Raw genomic sequence first — 15,024 nt, 5'->3', positions numbered from 1 at the left:
TTTTTTTTTTTTTTTTTTTTTTGAATCAAAACACATTAAAGCCTAATTTGTTTATTTCAAATTATTTTTGTTATTTCTAAGAACATAGTAGTTGACCATTTTATTTATTTTTGAAGTATATTTGCTATTTTGGAACATTATAATGCATTTTATAAATTTATTTTTATATTTTATTTGCTATTAAAAAATAAAAAATACGGAAAATACAAAACCGCCTAAGCGCCGCCTAGGCATCCGATTAATCCTCTAGGCGCTAGGCGCCGGCTGTCCGCCCGACTAGCGCCTAGCGTTTTTTAGAACATTGGGTTTTTGTGACTGAGAATACATCACAACTAAATGTTCTAAACTCTTCATTTACTAAATCTTATGTAAAACACGATATATGAGTAGATTGAATAATGCGTGTTTGTATATATATGAGAGGTTTCGAAAACATCGTAAAATATATTGATCTATCAAACATAATATAATTTTTTAAGTTATATAATGAAATGACTAGGCTCACGGACATGGAGAGCGCGTGAGAAGCAACAAAAGGGACCAAGTATCTCCAGTGTGTTGAAATGTGACCTCAATGAGTTTGTGTCCATGTGAGTATGTGACTTATCGCCCTCCCCTCACCACTTTCCAATTTCCATGCCCTACCGCTGCTCCCATCAATCTTTCCATAATATCTACCACCAGAGCACTGATATCATCAACCTCCATTCACACACACCACTCTTTTTATATGAACACACACCATTGAGGCTTTGAGCATAATCATGTCTCAATCTAGTTGGAGGGTTTTGAAGTGATCCCTTGCAGTTGTCCCTGTTACTAAAGAATATGCGAGAACTCAATCGCTTATCTACTTTCTCCGAACTATATGATATCCAACTCGTGATACAATGAGAGAACTTCACGGAGTTTTTCCAATTTAAAACTCATGGTACGTTTGATTTACTTGGAACGGAGAATAATCATGAATCAAAGACAAGTTGAATGGAAAAAAAAAATGAATTGGTATCGATTCCAGATGGTTGATTCCTAAACTCATCTCTCCGTTTCGGAATCAAACTCCTGAGTATTCTGGAATTGATTTTTGATAAGAAGGTGGGACATAGACCAATTTTGATACATTCACGTGTTAGTAAACGCATGAATATTATTATCCGGAATCATTCTGATTTATGTTAGTAAACGCAGGAATTTGATTACTTTGTAATCATTCCATTCAATTTCAAGAAAGTAAATGTGTCATCGTTTAGATTATGATTCTTGATGTGTTATCACACATAAGAACCCTATAATTATGATAATTTTCCTTGTTCGTATGTTATTGTTGATCAATAATTACGAAAGATGTGATAATGGTCGTAAAAGATATGAGACTTGAGACCAGTTCGCAACTCTATTAGAACTTGGGGGATTTTGATATCATCTGTATTTTGAAACTAGCCATACTACAAGGAAATTCAGACCATATGAGCATTGAAATTGGTTTTCCATTGGAAAAGTAAAGAAAACAAAGCCTCAAGAAGCTCAAGTTCAATGCAATTAAATTTGTGTAAGATTGTTGAAAATTGAGAAAATAAAAGGAAATATGAAATTTCTTTAAAGAATGAGAGATGCACATAAATGTTTTGAATCCTTCTTGTTTGGTCCAACATAGGATCTTGAAGTCTAAAAGTGGAAGTACAACTCTATTTTTAGAAAAATTCACTTCTACACAAATTTTGCTTTGATTTTCTTTATCTATTACCCACATATACACAAATTCAGATTTGGCTATACTATGGTACAGTGGTCCTGTGGGTTATGGATGTCATTTTCAGTACCAATTCCTTGTTTTGGAAATTTATGATTAACCTAGTGTTATTTACTTATTTTAATACAAAAAGAATGCACACAATGTAATATTGTACATGCTGCACAATGAGCTTAAACAAAAAGACTGCATATGGTCTACAAATTCTTCATTTTTTACAGCAAGCATCATAAATCCAGTTCTTAAGTTTAAGGCCTAGATATACAACGCGAAGGGACTCAACCTTAGACTACAAGGGAGCAAATCATAGGCATGACCATTTCTGTATATCCCCGATAAGTACTCGGCACCTCGAATAGACTCTAAAAAGCCATCAACAGTGACTTTAATTCTTTTACGAACCACAAACCAAACAGTGCATACCAGAACAGAAGCTCTAGAAAATTATTTGGAGGAGACAGAAATAAGGTGAACACAGAAGGTTGATCATACACTAATAGACTGGTTTTTCCAGACTCAAAACACAAATCCAGCAAGACTGATAAGTTTCTGGATGATCGGTCCAATTTTGAAAGTCACCTTCAACATCCACTCTTCAAGTTGCGATAGAAATATTTGAAAGAAAATGACCCAAGAGTTATAAAGCAAGGATTATGTTGGTGGGTGGAGCTACCCTCAACCTATGGTTGTTGGAAAGTTGGAATGGTTTGCAGCAATTTGGGTGAATTCAAAAGAAGAAAATAATGATTCTATAGAAGACTGAAAATCAATGCTGTTTGAAGTCATGACTAGGAAGTTGTACTAGCTATTTTATCAGTAACCAGGTCCTTTTATTTTCTCCATTAGAGGATTGGTCATGTGATAAAGGGGAACATTACATCATCATCTTCGCAATGAAACAAATAATCAAAGAATGAATGGTGTCACACCATCAAGAATTCAAGGTGAATTCCCTTCCATCAAAAGTTCAAACACCTCACATTCAGGGTTTTGCATCTAGTGCAAGGTTGTTTTCTATTCTCATCCCCTCAGCTGATCTTTAAGATACACTAAATACAACGAAAATAACAGATACTTTTCCAGTAACTCCACAGATTGTGGTAAAGCCTTGGCACCTAATATAAGAAACAAATATATCTGACTATACAACTTTATTCCCTTTTGCATATCAACCCACTAATCTCCTTACCCCCCCCCTCTCGGAATATTTTGTGACTGCATTACCTCTTTACCCAAACTCCGCTCAAGTTCTATTCTTCAAACAATTGCAGTTCATGTACAAATCCATTTCCAGACTACTTCTCCAACTTCTACTTCTACTATTAGACACACAAAAATCAGAGCCAATACGCTGATCTTGTGATAATTCAAACAAACTATCAGACAATTACTATGAAATATATTGTTCGTAGCACTTCAGTTGGAAGAGGGGTAAGGTGAACTTTCAATAAAATTATCCCAAAAGACAGAACATATTTTTCCTTGGAAGATTCAATATCTGACTAGACACCAAGGTTAATGGCTGAACCATACAAAAAAAGGGGGCAAAAAAGTCTTCATCAGTTTCATTACCAGCTTTTGGGATTTGACTAACCTGTTTGCTCATATGACCATATGTACCAGAAAAAATCTTTATATCCCAGCTTAAGCCTTAGCTAGATTTAAACAAAACCAAGTTGCTTGCCTAATACTAAATATGTTTGCACAATAGACTCCACTAAACTTATCATTGAACCTCCTTTGTTCCTTGAACCACAATGTAACCTCATTTATTCCTTACACGCCTGTCAACAGTTTTTCAAATTTCCTTCTGTATGTCAGAGTAATTATCAACACAACCATCCAAGTAGACTCCCTCTTGATTCTAGCATGCATACATCCAGTAAAGCATTGGAAGTGAAGACATGGAACTTAGAAGCAGGATCTAAAAGAATAAGGTAACATATAAAATAACAGCTTCAATTACTGACATGCAGCACATGCCCTCTAACACAGTTCAAGGTGATCTGTCTCAGTTAATCAACCTCTAATTCGTAACTATTAATCTACATTAACAGAGAAAGGGCAAGCACAGAGTTATGGTATTGTCTTGACAACTCAATGTTACCACCTAACACCGGACATTGTCCTTGTAAGCAAATTGGCTGTAGCAAAATTGTAAGATTAACCAACAAAATTGGAGAAACTGAAATTGCATATCTTAAAGTAAACACATAACCAGTTCTTAACATGCACAGAGAATCATTATCAGTGAACCTCATTTGTCAACCTCCATTGCTTGGGCAGCTTTAGCCTTTGCCAATGCGGTCATTTTAGTCTTCAACTTCTTCTTGCCCACGTGAAACCCACCCTTCTTCTTCTCAGTACCATCCACCTGTTGCACATAAATCGGTTAAAACCAAGCTCGGCGCTTCACCTATGAAAAAATTGCCACTACTCAATCTCTTAGGGACTATAAAACTTCAAATAAAACTCTACTCAATCACATAATAAAGATTTAAAAATTTAGACAACCTAACTATGACTAGTATCTTATGCTCGATTGGGCATATGAAGAATTTCATAAAGACTACAAATTTGATTAAAAACTTAAGTTCAAGCTTCCATTCCATACAAATCAAACCAAACAAATATTTCAACAAATTCAAACAAGTTTTGCAGAAACTACTAACAAAGTAATTATAAACAACAGAGGTAAATACAATACTTACTTTCATCTTGTTCTTCTTTGCTTGAAGCTTTTTTGCCCTCTTTTCTTTCTCTTCTTTCTCTCCTGATGAATCCCCAAAACAAAAGGTTGAAACTTTGTAAATAAATTTCACATGTTAATAAACACAGAAAACTTGTAGAGAGAGAGAGAGCTTACTTCTGAGTTCGAATTCGTGCTGCCTTTTCCGGCGACCAAGATCGTTCTTCTTCGACATTTTCAGTCTCCGTCGCCGACTGGTTCTTGCTTCGTTAGTCTGCGCCTAAAACCCTGAGACCTAGAAATATTAAAGAGGACGTATTAGGAACACGGTTCAGGCTCGTGTTTTGGGCCGGGTTGAGGCCTAATCTGCCTAAACCCGATATGTGAGCTTGAACACCTATATGCCTAAATGACGTGATTACTTCTTGGTAGTTTGTTCATGAAAAGCTGCAATCCATATGAATAATGTGAAAATGGTAACAATTACCAACTTCATCAGATTGGCTTGAACCTAATCACCAGCTCGTTATGTGTGACAAATGAAAACATATATGTTGATATTTCGAGTCTATTGTTTTTGAAGTTTCGATAAAAAGATGAAAGAAACCAGCCATTAAAATTTGAGAGGATTAAAGTCCATTTTAAAAAAAAGAGAGCACATGTGGTTTCAAATTTAGATATTGGAGGTAGTTAAATATATAATTTACACATAACACTCTCAATGCTAGATTACTATTGCATGATTGAAATGGTTGCTTTAGTTGTATCTCAAACACATCTGATTTGTGTTTGATAATTTTTTTTATAGTCCGAGATCAGAAATTAACACAGAGAGATGATATGTTGTACATGAGTTATATAATATTCTTCATTAGTTAATGGAGGGAATGTAGGTTTTGTGATGACAAATAAGTGACATAATATTTATAAAAAAATACATCAAAAAGAAAAAAGAAAGAAAAAGTACAAAAAAAAAAATCCAAGTTCTAATTAAGCGTCCTGCCATGAAACTTACACGGTTCGAAAGATATTTAAGTTCATGCGCCTGTCATAGTTTTGTTAAGAAATCGTTGTCAACTTTGGTTCAAAGTATGTGTTACTAGCCCGATAACATAACCAACGTGGCTTGTTACCTTATTTCGATAAAAGAGAAAATTTCGCTTAAACCAAATAGTAAAAAAGTGTAAAAAAAAAAATCCAAACTGAGGCAATTTTGTTGCACTGTTAATAAAACACGATCCGAGTTCGAAACCAGCCAACTAAACACAGATATTTGATTCGCTGAAAGACGTAGAGAGCGAATAGAGTCCGAGAAGGGTTTTGCAACTTTGGAGGTAAAACCTTTCTGGGTCAACTGAGAAGCTTTTCCTTACTGGGTTTCTGGGTCCTTCTGCTTTCGTCGATTTCAGCTTCCCCAATTTTCACCTCCAAAGTCTCAGTCTCGTAAGCAATCAACACCCAAAAGAGAAGATCTTTACATCCACGAAAACCAATCAAATATTCAATCAGGTACCTCATACGACAACCAAATTTGTAGTTTCAGATTGTCGTTTGTAGAATTACTGTTGAGGTACTTCAGCTTTTTCCTTGTCTGGGTTCGTTTGATTGCATTGGATTCTGCATCAACTTCATTCCTTTATGTGAATTGTATCGAGTTCTGTGACTGTTTGTGGTGTATGTTGATGTTTTCGGATTTTGGGTATGAGTGTTTGGTTGCTGAAAACATATGTCGGAATTGGAGATTCAGAAACTTGGAGTTATTGGCTATGTGGGTTATGAAAGTTGATTGTATTATTGCTTAGTTGAGTTGAGGTTTGCGGATTACGTAGTGTTGAGATTGTTGTTATATATTGGTTGGTGTCCTGTGTAAAAAGGGGTTGATGCTCTTGTAATGGCACTTGCATTGGTCCGGAACCTGCATAACTTTTGGCCCTTATCGGTACTCAAACCTGATGACCTGAAGTTATCTAATGAATTAGTACGAAAGCTTGGAATACCCAACCACACGAAGCAGTTTGTTTATGCGGTTCGTGAGCCAGAAACGGAGTCTGTAATTTACATATTATCGGCCCAGAGTTTATCCGAGTGGTCAGCCTTGGATGTGGAGTGTTTGATTAGGGAGGTTAAACCTGATGCGGTCATTGCTCAGGTGGATGTTTCCACCATGAGTGAAGTTCAGTCCGGGAAGGGTGTGTCAGGAGATGGTGTTGAAAGCTCAGTTCCCACTTCGTCGTTTCAGGTTCTGAAACGGTGTTTTCTGGAGAAGGTCAATAGGGATAAGTATGAGAGCGTTGCTGGAGAATTGGTTTTACAAGAGATTTTTGGGGTTGGTTTTCATGGACATTTTTTGGCGGCTAGAAGGGTGGCTGAGGAAATTGGGTCATCATTCTTGGTGCTTGAATTTCCGTCCGGAAGAACTTCTGATGACGAGAATACCTCAGGTGAACTTGATGCAGTGTCAAAGTTCCAAGGTTTAGCTAGTAGTTTGGTTCCACAGCAATTGGGTTCAGTTGCTTCATTGAGTTCAAAGAAGTTTCACCTAACCAATGATGTGCAGTCACAGATAGTGAAGTTTTTATGTCCGTACATAGATTTATCAATATCAAAGCTAAGTTCGTCCAGTTCTGTTTCCGAGGCGGGGTCAAAAGACATTCTGCCACAATCTAGTTATGAGGTCCCGCGTTTTGCTCAGTCTTTTTACCCATTTCTTGTTGATCTATATAACATATTTATTGATCTTCCATCAATGGGAAAGGTTTTAGCTCATGCGCAAAAGATGCTTTATGATGTGAACAAGGGTGAAGCTGTAGATACCAAAGACATATGTGAAGTTTATGCCTTCCGGATTGCTGTCGAGGGGCTGAGAATTGCTTTCAACAATGCTGGTCGAATACCCATTAGTAGAATAAGGAATCCCAACTTAAATAAGACTGAGTTTTCGGATCTTCCAGTTGAGGACAAATGTCAAGCTCTCTTCGCACAGGCCCTTCGGAGCCAGACTAAGAAGTTCAATACCATAGTGGCAGTAGTGGATGCTAGTTGCTTATCAGGTCTTCGAAAACACTGGAATACTTCTGTTCCTTTAGAGGTAAAAGAATTGGTTGGACAGCTTATTACTGATTGTCAAGGTGAGGGGGAAATGTCTAATCATACTGACAAGAAGCGGTTAATAAGTGGTAAACCTCTGGTGGCAGTTGGGGCCGGGGCAACAGCGGTTTTAGGAGCTTCTTCACTCTCTAAGGTTGTTCCTGCTTCAACCCTTATGAAGGTTGTGACTTTTAAAGTTCCTGCTTCGACCCTTCTGAAGGTTGTGACTCTCAAAGTTCCTTCTTCACTTCAGCTCTTTGTAAGCCAAACCCATAAGACAGTGGGACTTTCCCTTAGTAAGATTCTTGGCACATCAAAAGTGGCAGTTCCTAGTGTTGCAAGTTCTGGAGTCAAATCAACAACCGTATTGAAAGCGACTGCATCTGCTGAGAAGATCCGGGCAGTTGCCCACAGTGTTATAGCCACTGCTGAGAAGACCAGCTTTTCAGCAATGAGAACAGCATTTTATCAAATAATGAGGAAACGGCGGGTCCGCTCAATTGGTGTCCTACCATGGGCTACATTTGGATGTAGTATTGCAACTTGTGCTGGGTTATTTGCATATGGAGATGGGATTGAATGTGCAGCCGAATCTATTCCTGCTGCTCCATCAATTGCCAGTTTGGGTCGCGGAATTCAGGGTTTACACCTGGCATCTCAGGAAGTGATACAGAGAGATGGCACCAGAGTACAAAGATCTATTGACCAACTAATGTACAGTCTGAAGAAAGTCAGAGTTCAATAGAGTAAGCATGCAATTCTTGTCTTATTTGTACTAGTCTATGCTCTTCGTAGAGTGGTTGCCGTCTAAAAGATAGATTTCATGGATTTGTACTGTAGATATAAAGTTTATAGTAAGATTCTTAGAATTCCAAAAGAAAAAAAAAATAACTGTCAGAGCAGTGATTCTTTGCATCCTCAATTTGTTGTTTTTCCTGGTTCTGTATTGGGAATCTGTTTTTTGGACTAGATGCAACCTATATATACATTTTGCAGAAACTGTTGTTATTTTCATCAAAAGTATTTTACAGTTCTTTTGACCAGAATCAGCTAGAAAGGAAGTAAATGGATAATTCTCTCTATCAAGATTTGAGTAAAACTAGTGTTAAAATATAAAAATTTCATACACAATACATGGAGACTCCACGCTTCTTGAAGGTTTCAGTCTAATATGTTTCAAATAGCGCAGGTATAACCATGAGGCAAATCTTGCCTTGCAATAGTAGGGCACTACAGTCTTGGAGACTCACTGCTTGCTTCAAACTAACCCTTCATCTTACTTATTTCAAGAAGTTCAGATATTAAGAGTGCTTTTGTTTAATTTGTTGGTTATCTTAGAACAGTTCAATCTAATTTAAAAAGTGATGTTATACTCTCTATCTGGATCGAAATGTCTGTCATCATTTTTTACACATATTCCTGCATAACGTTCATCTCCCTGCTCTCACACCCTCTGGTAAGTTTGAGTTTCGATGCCAACCTATACACATTGCACTATGTGTTTCTGAGAAGGACTCAGATCCTCTCCTGAGCTAAACTCTCTCTTAACCCACCTAAGCTTTGAAGGAGATGGCGACTTGTGGTTCTGAGAAATAACAATATCAGTATCAGATGTAGTGAGAACATAAGTAGAATCCAGTGATGTAGAGGGTAGTCACCCAGGACCCAGAAAATAGTATCAATTGGGTTCACAAGGGACTGACAGTATTTTCGCAACCAAAGGGGCTTCACTCTGGCTTCATTATTCATTGTTTTATGGCTGCATCTCTTTGTTTCAGTGCTTCTTGCTCTTATTTTGGGAAATCTGATTGTATATAGCTTATTGCTTTCTATCTATGTATCTGCTGTCCTTAAGAAAGTAGGTGGCTGGGTGTGGAAGGTATTTAATCTGTGGAGGCTTCAAGGTAGCTCTATTGATATTTCATTTTGAGCAGAATGATCCACATTAACCTAGTTTCTTGTCTTTCTATTGCTGTTCTCTTCATGTATTGGGTATTGATTTTTTGCATAGTTTTCTTCACAGTTGTAACTTCTTTAGGTGTAGGTGTAGGTGTAGGAGTGTGTGTTTGTGTTGTGTTTGATGTTTAAGATCAGATACATGAAACTGCATCTCTAGGGTGGCTTACAATTTATTGTTTGGCTGCTTAACCAATACTGTGTTAATTAAGATTATGTAGGATTAATTGTTGGGTCACTCATCTAAAAGACATGAAAGCTTGACTCTGACTTCAAAACAAAGTATAATTGGGTGCCACTGGATTCTTCCGAGTTACAAACGTTTCTTCTGCTCTTCTCATGACTTGATCAACTTGGTCATTATTCATGCCATTCGATTTTGGTTAAAAAAGAAAGGTTTATATATCCTGATATCATTTTTAATAATAACTGTGTCATTGTCTTCGAAGTCCTGCTGCATATTTTGCCAGTTATTGGTGCAATGAATTATTTAGTGCATTCATTTTGTGTACTCTGTTGAACTAAGAAGCGAAACACATCGAAAACAGATTCAGTTTACAGGTCGACTATCAATTTTAGTTTCCGACTGCTTACAAAGAGGATACTTATAAATTACATTATAACTTCATAGTAGACTATACCAAAAGTCTAATCTCGCCGTAATGAAAGGTTCAAAACAATAAAAAAGGCATGTTGATTATGGCGGGAGGGGCCGGATGATGGGAAAGTCTCAGCCTTTGGTTTCGTTGGTGTCCCATTATTCTGCTCTACATAATTCAATTCAATCCTCCCACCCACCCAGAAAATCCAAAGACCTTTGGCGGTGGAATTTAAATGAATACCAAAACTATATAAAAGAGAAAATTTAAAATGAATTATTGGACCATTCTTCCCTGCTATTACTAGAAGGAATATGAAATCTTGTTTTTGCTTTTGTTTTGGGTCGTGAATAAATATCCTTGACTCGTGACATGTTTGTAATAAAATTAAATTAAAGTGCATTTTGATTATTTTCTTTTTCTACGCCAACTATTGGAAACACCGGTCCTTTCATTCCTATTGTCATTTTTCGCAGATCTTTGAGCCTTTTCATTTTTTCTGGATTTTGGGTTTTGTTTGGGATTGATTTTTGTGGGGTTTGGAGGTGAAAGTTTGGATTTTTGTTGTTGTTTTGGGGTTTGGTTTGATTGAGGAGAGGAGAGTTTGGTTGGCTGAGGTACCCAGAAGAGGGTGTTTGACATTGGAGAAGAGGATTTAAAGGTTTTGGGTTGGTGAATTTGGATGCTTTTGGTTATTGGGTTTTGAGTTTTGGAATCTGGGTCCTGGTGTTTGTGCTGGTTTCAGCTTCTGAAAGTTATCTCAGGTACTGAAATGAACTTTTTTGAAGCTTTGTAAGCATTTAAGTTGTTGTTGGTATCTGATTTTGATTTGTCTTTTAGTGTTCCTTGTTCATTTGGTAGTGATAGTTAATGGGACAGAGAGACAATGCTAATACCCAATGCAAATTGTTATGCTTGCTTCATAAGAAACCGGGAAATTGAAAGCTGCTGCATCAGTTTGGTTGGATTACTTGATGTGTTTTAGAAGTTTGGACCAAATGTTGTGACTTTATGCCCAGAGATGTTTTCTAGTACCCTTTTGTTCTCTAATTTTTATATTATTGAAGTTTGATTGAGTTTCTGCTTTCATCCTAGTCTCCTATTCATAGACTCAGATGAATGACGTATTTTAAGTTTGGATAAACTTTGCTTTGTGGGAGCATATGGATTGTGTCCCATGTATATCAGTCAACTTTGTTCGTATTTGGTTGTTTACAGGAGCTTTGACTCAATCAGAAGAGGAAGCCTGGATTTGGCTGTAGTCTTTTATCATACATTCAAATTGATTTGCCAATCTGAAGCTAAATGAATCAGATTTTAGTTGAAGTTGTCTTTGTTTAAAGGCACAGTGTGGAAAAGGATTTATAGTAGCTTGATAGTGTGAGATTGACATGGGGGGCCAATGCTCCAAACTCATACCATGCTGCGGGGATTCACAATTCAATGCAGCCGCAGTTCTTGAAGCTCCAACTATTGGTCGGTTAATATAAGTATATGTGTGTGATGTGTCTTCCTTTGAGTTATCTTTTGTAATTAATGGAGAAGCAGATCATATCTGATGCTTCTGAACTGTTGCCATTATTGCAGAAAATGTGGAGAAGAGCGAGGTTGACTACTTGCCTAGATTTTGTGAATTCACACTTGAGCAACTCAAAAATGCGACATCTGGTTTTGCAGTGGAATACATTATATCTGAACAGGGAGAGAAGGCTCCAAATGTTGTTTATAAAGGGAAATTGGAAAACCAGATGAGAATTGCTGTTAAGCGCTTCAATAAGGTGGCTTGGCCTGATGCTCGGCAATTTGTGGTAACATCCTTCAACTTGATATTTTCCTTTTTCATTGTACTCCCAGTCAGACACAACCGAAACACTATGATTTTATCAGCTCTATTCAATGAAATAAGGCATTTTGTGTCTTCTCTATTCCATTTGTGACCACCATTGTGATACAATCTTCCTTTGTACAACTGAAGGAGGAGGCAAGATTGGTTGGTCAGCTCCGCAACCATAGATTGGTTAATTTGCTTGGCTGCTGCGGCCAAGGTGATGAGAGGTTGCTTGTGGCAGAATATATGCCCAATGACACACTTGCAAAACACCTTTTCCATTGTGAGTCTTTTGAGTACTCATACCTGACAGTCATCATTAATTGTTGGATATCTGATTCATCTGGTTCTGGAATGGCTCTGGATGATATTATAAGTTGTGTGCATGATGATTTGAATTTGGATTGTTGTTGGAATAGAACATATTAAGATTATGAGAATCACAATTTATTTTGGCAATGATGACCATACATTTTGCTAGAACTTTAAAGATATTGATTTCTGTCTTGTTGTACATAATTTCTTGCCTCTTCACTCTGCTTCTTGTACTTCTCAAATAGTAGTTAAAATTGCTTTCGGGACTCTTACTTAGACAGGTTTCCACCATGTTTTAATTTATTTTGTTAAGATTCTTCATTTTTAGCTCCTCTCCCCTTTTGGATGCCAGAAACTTTGCTGGTCAGTTGTTTGTCTTCCACCAGTGTCCTGATTTTGTTAATAGTGAGTTTCAAATTTCAGTATGTTTCTTTGCTAGAGGAAAATAAGGATGATTCATATACAAGTAAGGAAATATGTGTTGTACTTGTGCATCTTCATTCAAAACTTGATGGTACAGGTTTCACATTTGACAACATGCAGTTTCGCTTCAATCATAGCATTGTCTGCACTTTTCGTGTCTAGTTAGTTGGATTCATGTAGTCCCTGGTGAGTATCATGCTAATAGTTGGGGTTTATAGCTTGATTGATTTCTTGAATCAGGGGATGCACAGCCTATGAAATGGACAATGCGATTAAGGGTTGTTTTACATCTTGCGCAAGCCCTAGAATACTGCACAAGCAAGGGGCGTGCCCTTTATCATGACCTTAATGCTTACAGAGTTTTATTTGATGAGGTAACTATATATATTGACTCCATCTATTTGCTATATCGATTTGATACACATATTCTGACAACTTTCTTTTAATTTTAATGTATGATAATTTTGCAGAATAGTAATCCTAGATTATCTACATTTGGTTTGATGAAAAATAGTAGGGACGGGAAGAGTTATAGTACAAATCTGGCATTTACTCCTCCTGAATATCTTAGAACTGGTAAGTGCCACCTAGAAACAAGCAATGCTTTCTCTCCAAATAACTGCAGCTAAGTTAAATCTTTAATTAACAGTTGCATGGTTGAGTTATGAACTTGTGATTGGTAATAAATTAATATCCTTGTCTGGTAACTGGTATCATATAACTGTGGGCATCCCACTGTGCACGTTCTTCTTAACCTTCAAATCATTTTAGTTAATTATGTTTCTGAACTACAGGATGTGCATTATTGTTAATTTGACTTTTGCTTCTCAACATCCGATTAAAAAGTATTGGTTGATCATAAATTTCCCTGAACACCACGTAGTAGTTCTGATTTGTTATTCATATGCTTGTCTCTGATTGTGTTGTTGTGTGATTTAACCCCCAAGTACTGGCACTCTTAGTCCTTACTAATTAATCTGCAAGATGAACCTATGACTTTACTTCATGTTGATTCTCTTGCTTAACAGGGAGAGTGACACCAGACAGTGTGATTTACAGCTTTGGGACTCTTTTACTCGATCTTCTCAGTGGAAAGCATATTCCCCCTAGTCATGTAAGTGATTGGTCTTGAGTGTAAGAAAGATTTGAGGGAAAAGGGCTGAAATGAAAGAAAAGACTAATGAACCTCTTACAAATATGTAATGGTTTGAACGTACCATGTAAAATCAATCACTAGAATTGGTCTTGTGTAAGAGAAAGATTTGAGGGAAAAGGGCTGAAATGAAAGGAAAGACTAATGAACCTCTTACAAATATGTAATGGTTTGAACGTACCATGTAAAATCAATCACTAGAATTGTTAAGGGCTCTGTCTGATGAGTTCTCCATCTTTTTAGTTACACAGTGTGGTAAATATGTTATCTGATGGTTTAATATATTGTATCAGGCCCTAGACCTAATTAGGGACAGAAATCTTCAGATGCTGACAGATTCGTGCTTGGAAGGACAGCTGTCTCAAGATGATGGTACTGAATTGGTACGCTTGGCTTCGCGATGTTTACAATCTGAACCTCGAGAGCGACCAAATCCAAAGTCATTAGTAGCTGCATTGACTACTCTTCAGAAAGAAACTGAGGTATAATTTATAAATTCCATTCCCGATCATTTGACTTCCTTCATTAGAATTTAGATCACTTCTTTTTGGCAGCCTTTTTTGTTTTGGTCAAGATTTTTGGCAGTCTTTAACCAGTATATTTATAAGGAGAACCTTTCAATAATTGGAAGTGAAATTAGAAGGCACAGGATAATAATTTTTTTCAGTGCCTTCCATGGCCAGTGATGTTCTTGACACTATATTTAAGAATCTGTAACAAACCAAAAATCAGGTTGTTAATTACAGGGATTGCAACGGATTTTGAATTCCTTAAAACCCATAACTAAAAGTCTGGATGTCGGTAGTTACAGAATTTTCTCCAAGATTTTTATCTCTTTGAAAGTGTGTGCAAATTAGTAAGGTACAAATTCAAATTGCTCCTAATATGTACACCCACCCTACTACTAAATAGTTCGATCAATTATAGACGCTTAACAAGATGCTAGTAGCTGTAATTCTTATTATTTTGCTTTGCATACACTGCAGATTCCTTCTCATGTTTTGATGGGTATCCCGCACACTAACTCCTGCTCTCCTCTTTCACCACTTGGTGAAGCCTGCTCCAGAAGGGATTTGACTGCAGTCCATGAGATCCTAGAGAATATCGGCTACAAAGATGATGGAATGACAAATGAGGTTCTATTTATGTTTATGGACAAAATCTTAATAGGTTATACCATAAATAATTAGCTTTATATTATTTGGATCAGTGTGCTTTCTATTT

General features: G+C 36.9%; 1 protein-coding gene, 1 non-coding gene and 1 pseudogene across 3 annotated transcripts in view; 2 read left to right on the top strand and 1 right to left on the bottom strand.

The window, feature by feature from the left end:
* Positions 1-3,669: 3,669 nt before the first annotated feature.
* LOC101304415 lies at positions 3,670-4,711 on the bottom strand. The gene is made up of 3 exons (XR_185177.1): positions 4,617-4,711; positions 4,462-4,523; positions 3,670-4,124 (listed from the first exon to the last, which is right to left on the bottom strand). It is a non-coding gene; the product is annotated as an uncharacterized LOC101304415 (transcript).
* Positions 4,712-5,781: 1,070 nt separating this feature from the next.
* On the top strand, positions 5,782-8,520 carry LOC101304127. The gene is made up of 2 exons (XM_004306747.1): positions 5,782-7,707; positions 7,747-8,520. Exons 1-2 carry the CDS (start codon positions 6,331-6,333, stop codon positions 8,269-8,271), a joined length of 1,902 nt encoding a protein of 633 aa, XP_004306795.1. The 5' UTR covers positions 5,782-6,330; the 3' UTR covers positions 8,272-8,520.
* A 2,952-nt stretch (positions 8,521-11,472) lies between these two features.
* The window catches only part of LOC101303841, a 4,730-nt pseudogene continuing 1,178 nt past the window's right edge, over positions 11,473-15,024 (top strand). Inside the window, exons 1-8 of the transcript XR_185176.1 lie at positions 11,473-11,557; positions 11,669-11,889; positions 12,057-12,192; positions 12,888-13,021; positions 13,118-13,223; positions 13,676-13,761; positions 14,094-14,282; positions 14,787-14,936. The product of XR_185176.1 is annotated as a probable serine/threonine-protein kinase At5g41260-like (transcript). The remainder of the gene's footprint in view (positions 11,558-11,668; positions 11,890-12,056; positions 12,193-12,887; positions 13,022-13,117; positions 13,224-13,675; positions 13,762-14,093; positions 14,283-14,786; positions 14,937-15,024) is intronic.

Source organism: Fragaria vesca, linkage group LG7 (genome assembly GCF_000184155.1).
Source record: "Fragaria vesca subsp. vesca linkage group LG7, FraVesHawaii_1.0, whole genome shotgun sequence".
NCBI lineage: Eukaryota > Viridiplantae > Streptophyta > Magnoliopsida > Rosales > Rosaceae > Fragaria > Fragaria vesca.
The sequence above is the reverse complement of the archived record's forward strand: the minus strand, read 5'-3'. Positions and strand labels throughout refer to the sequence as shown.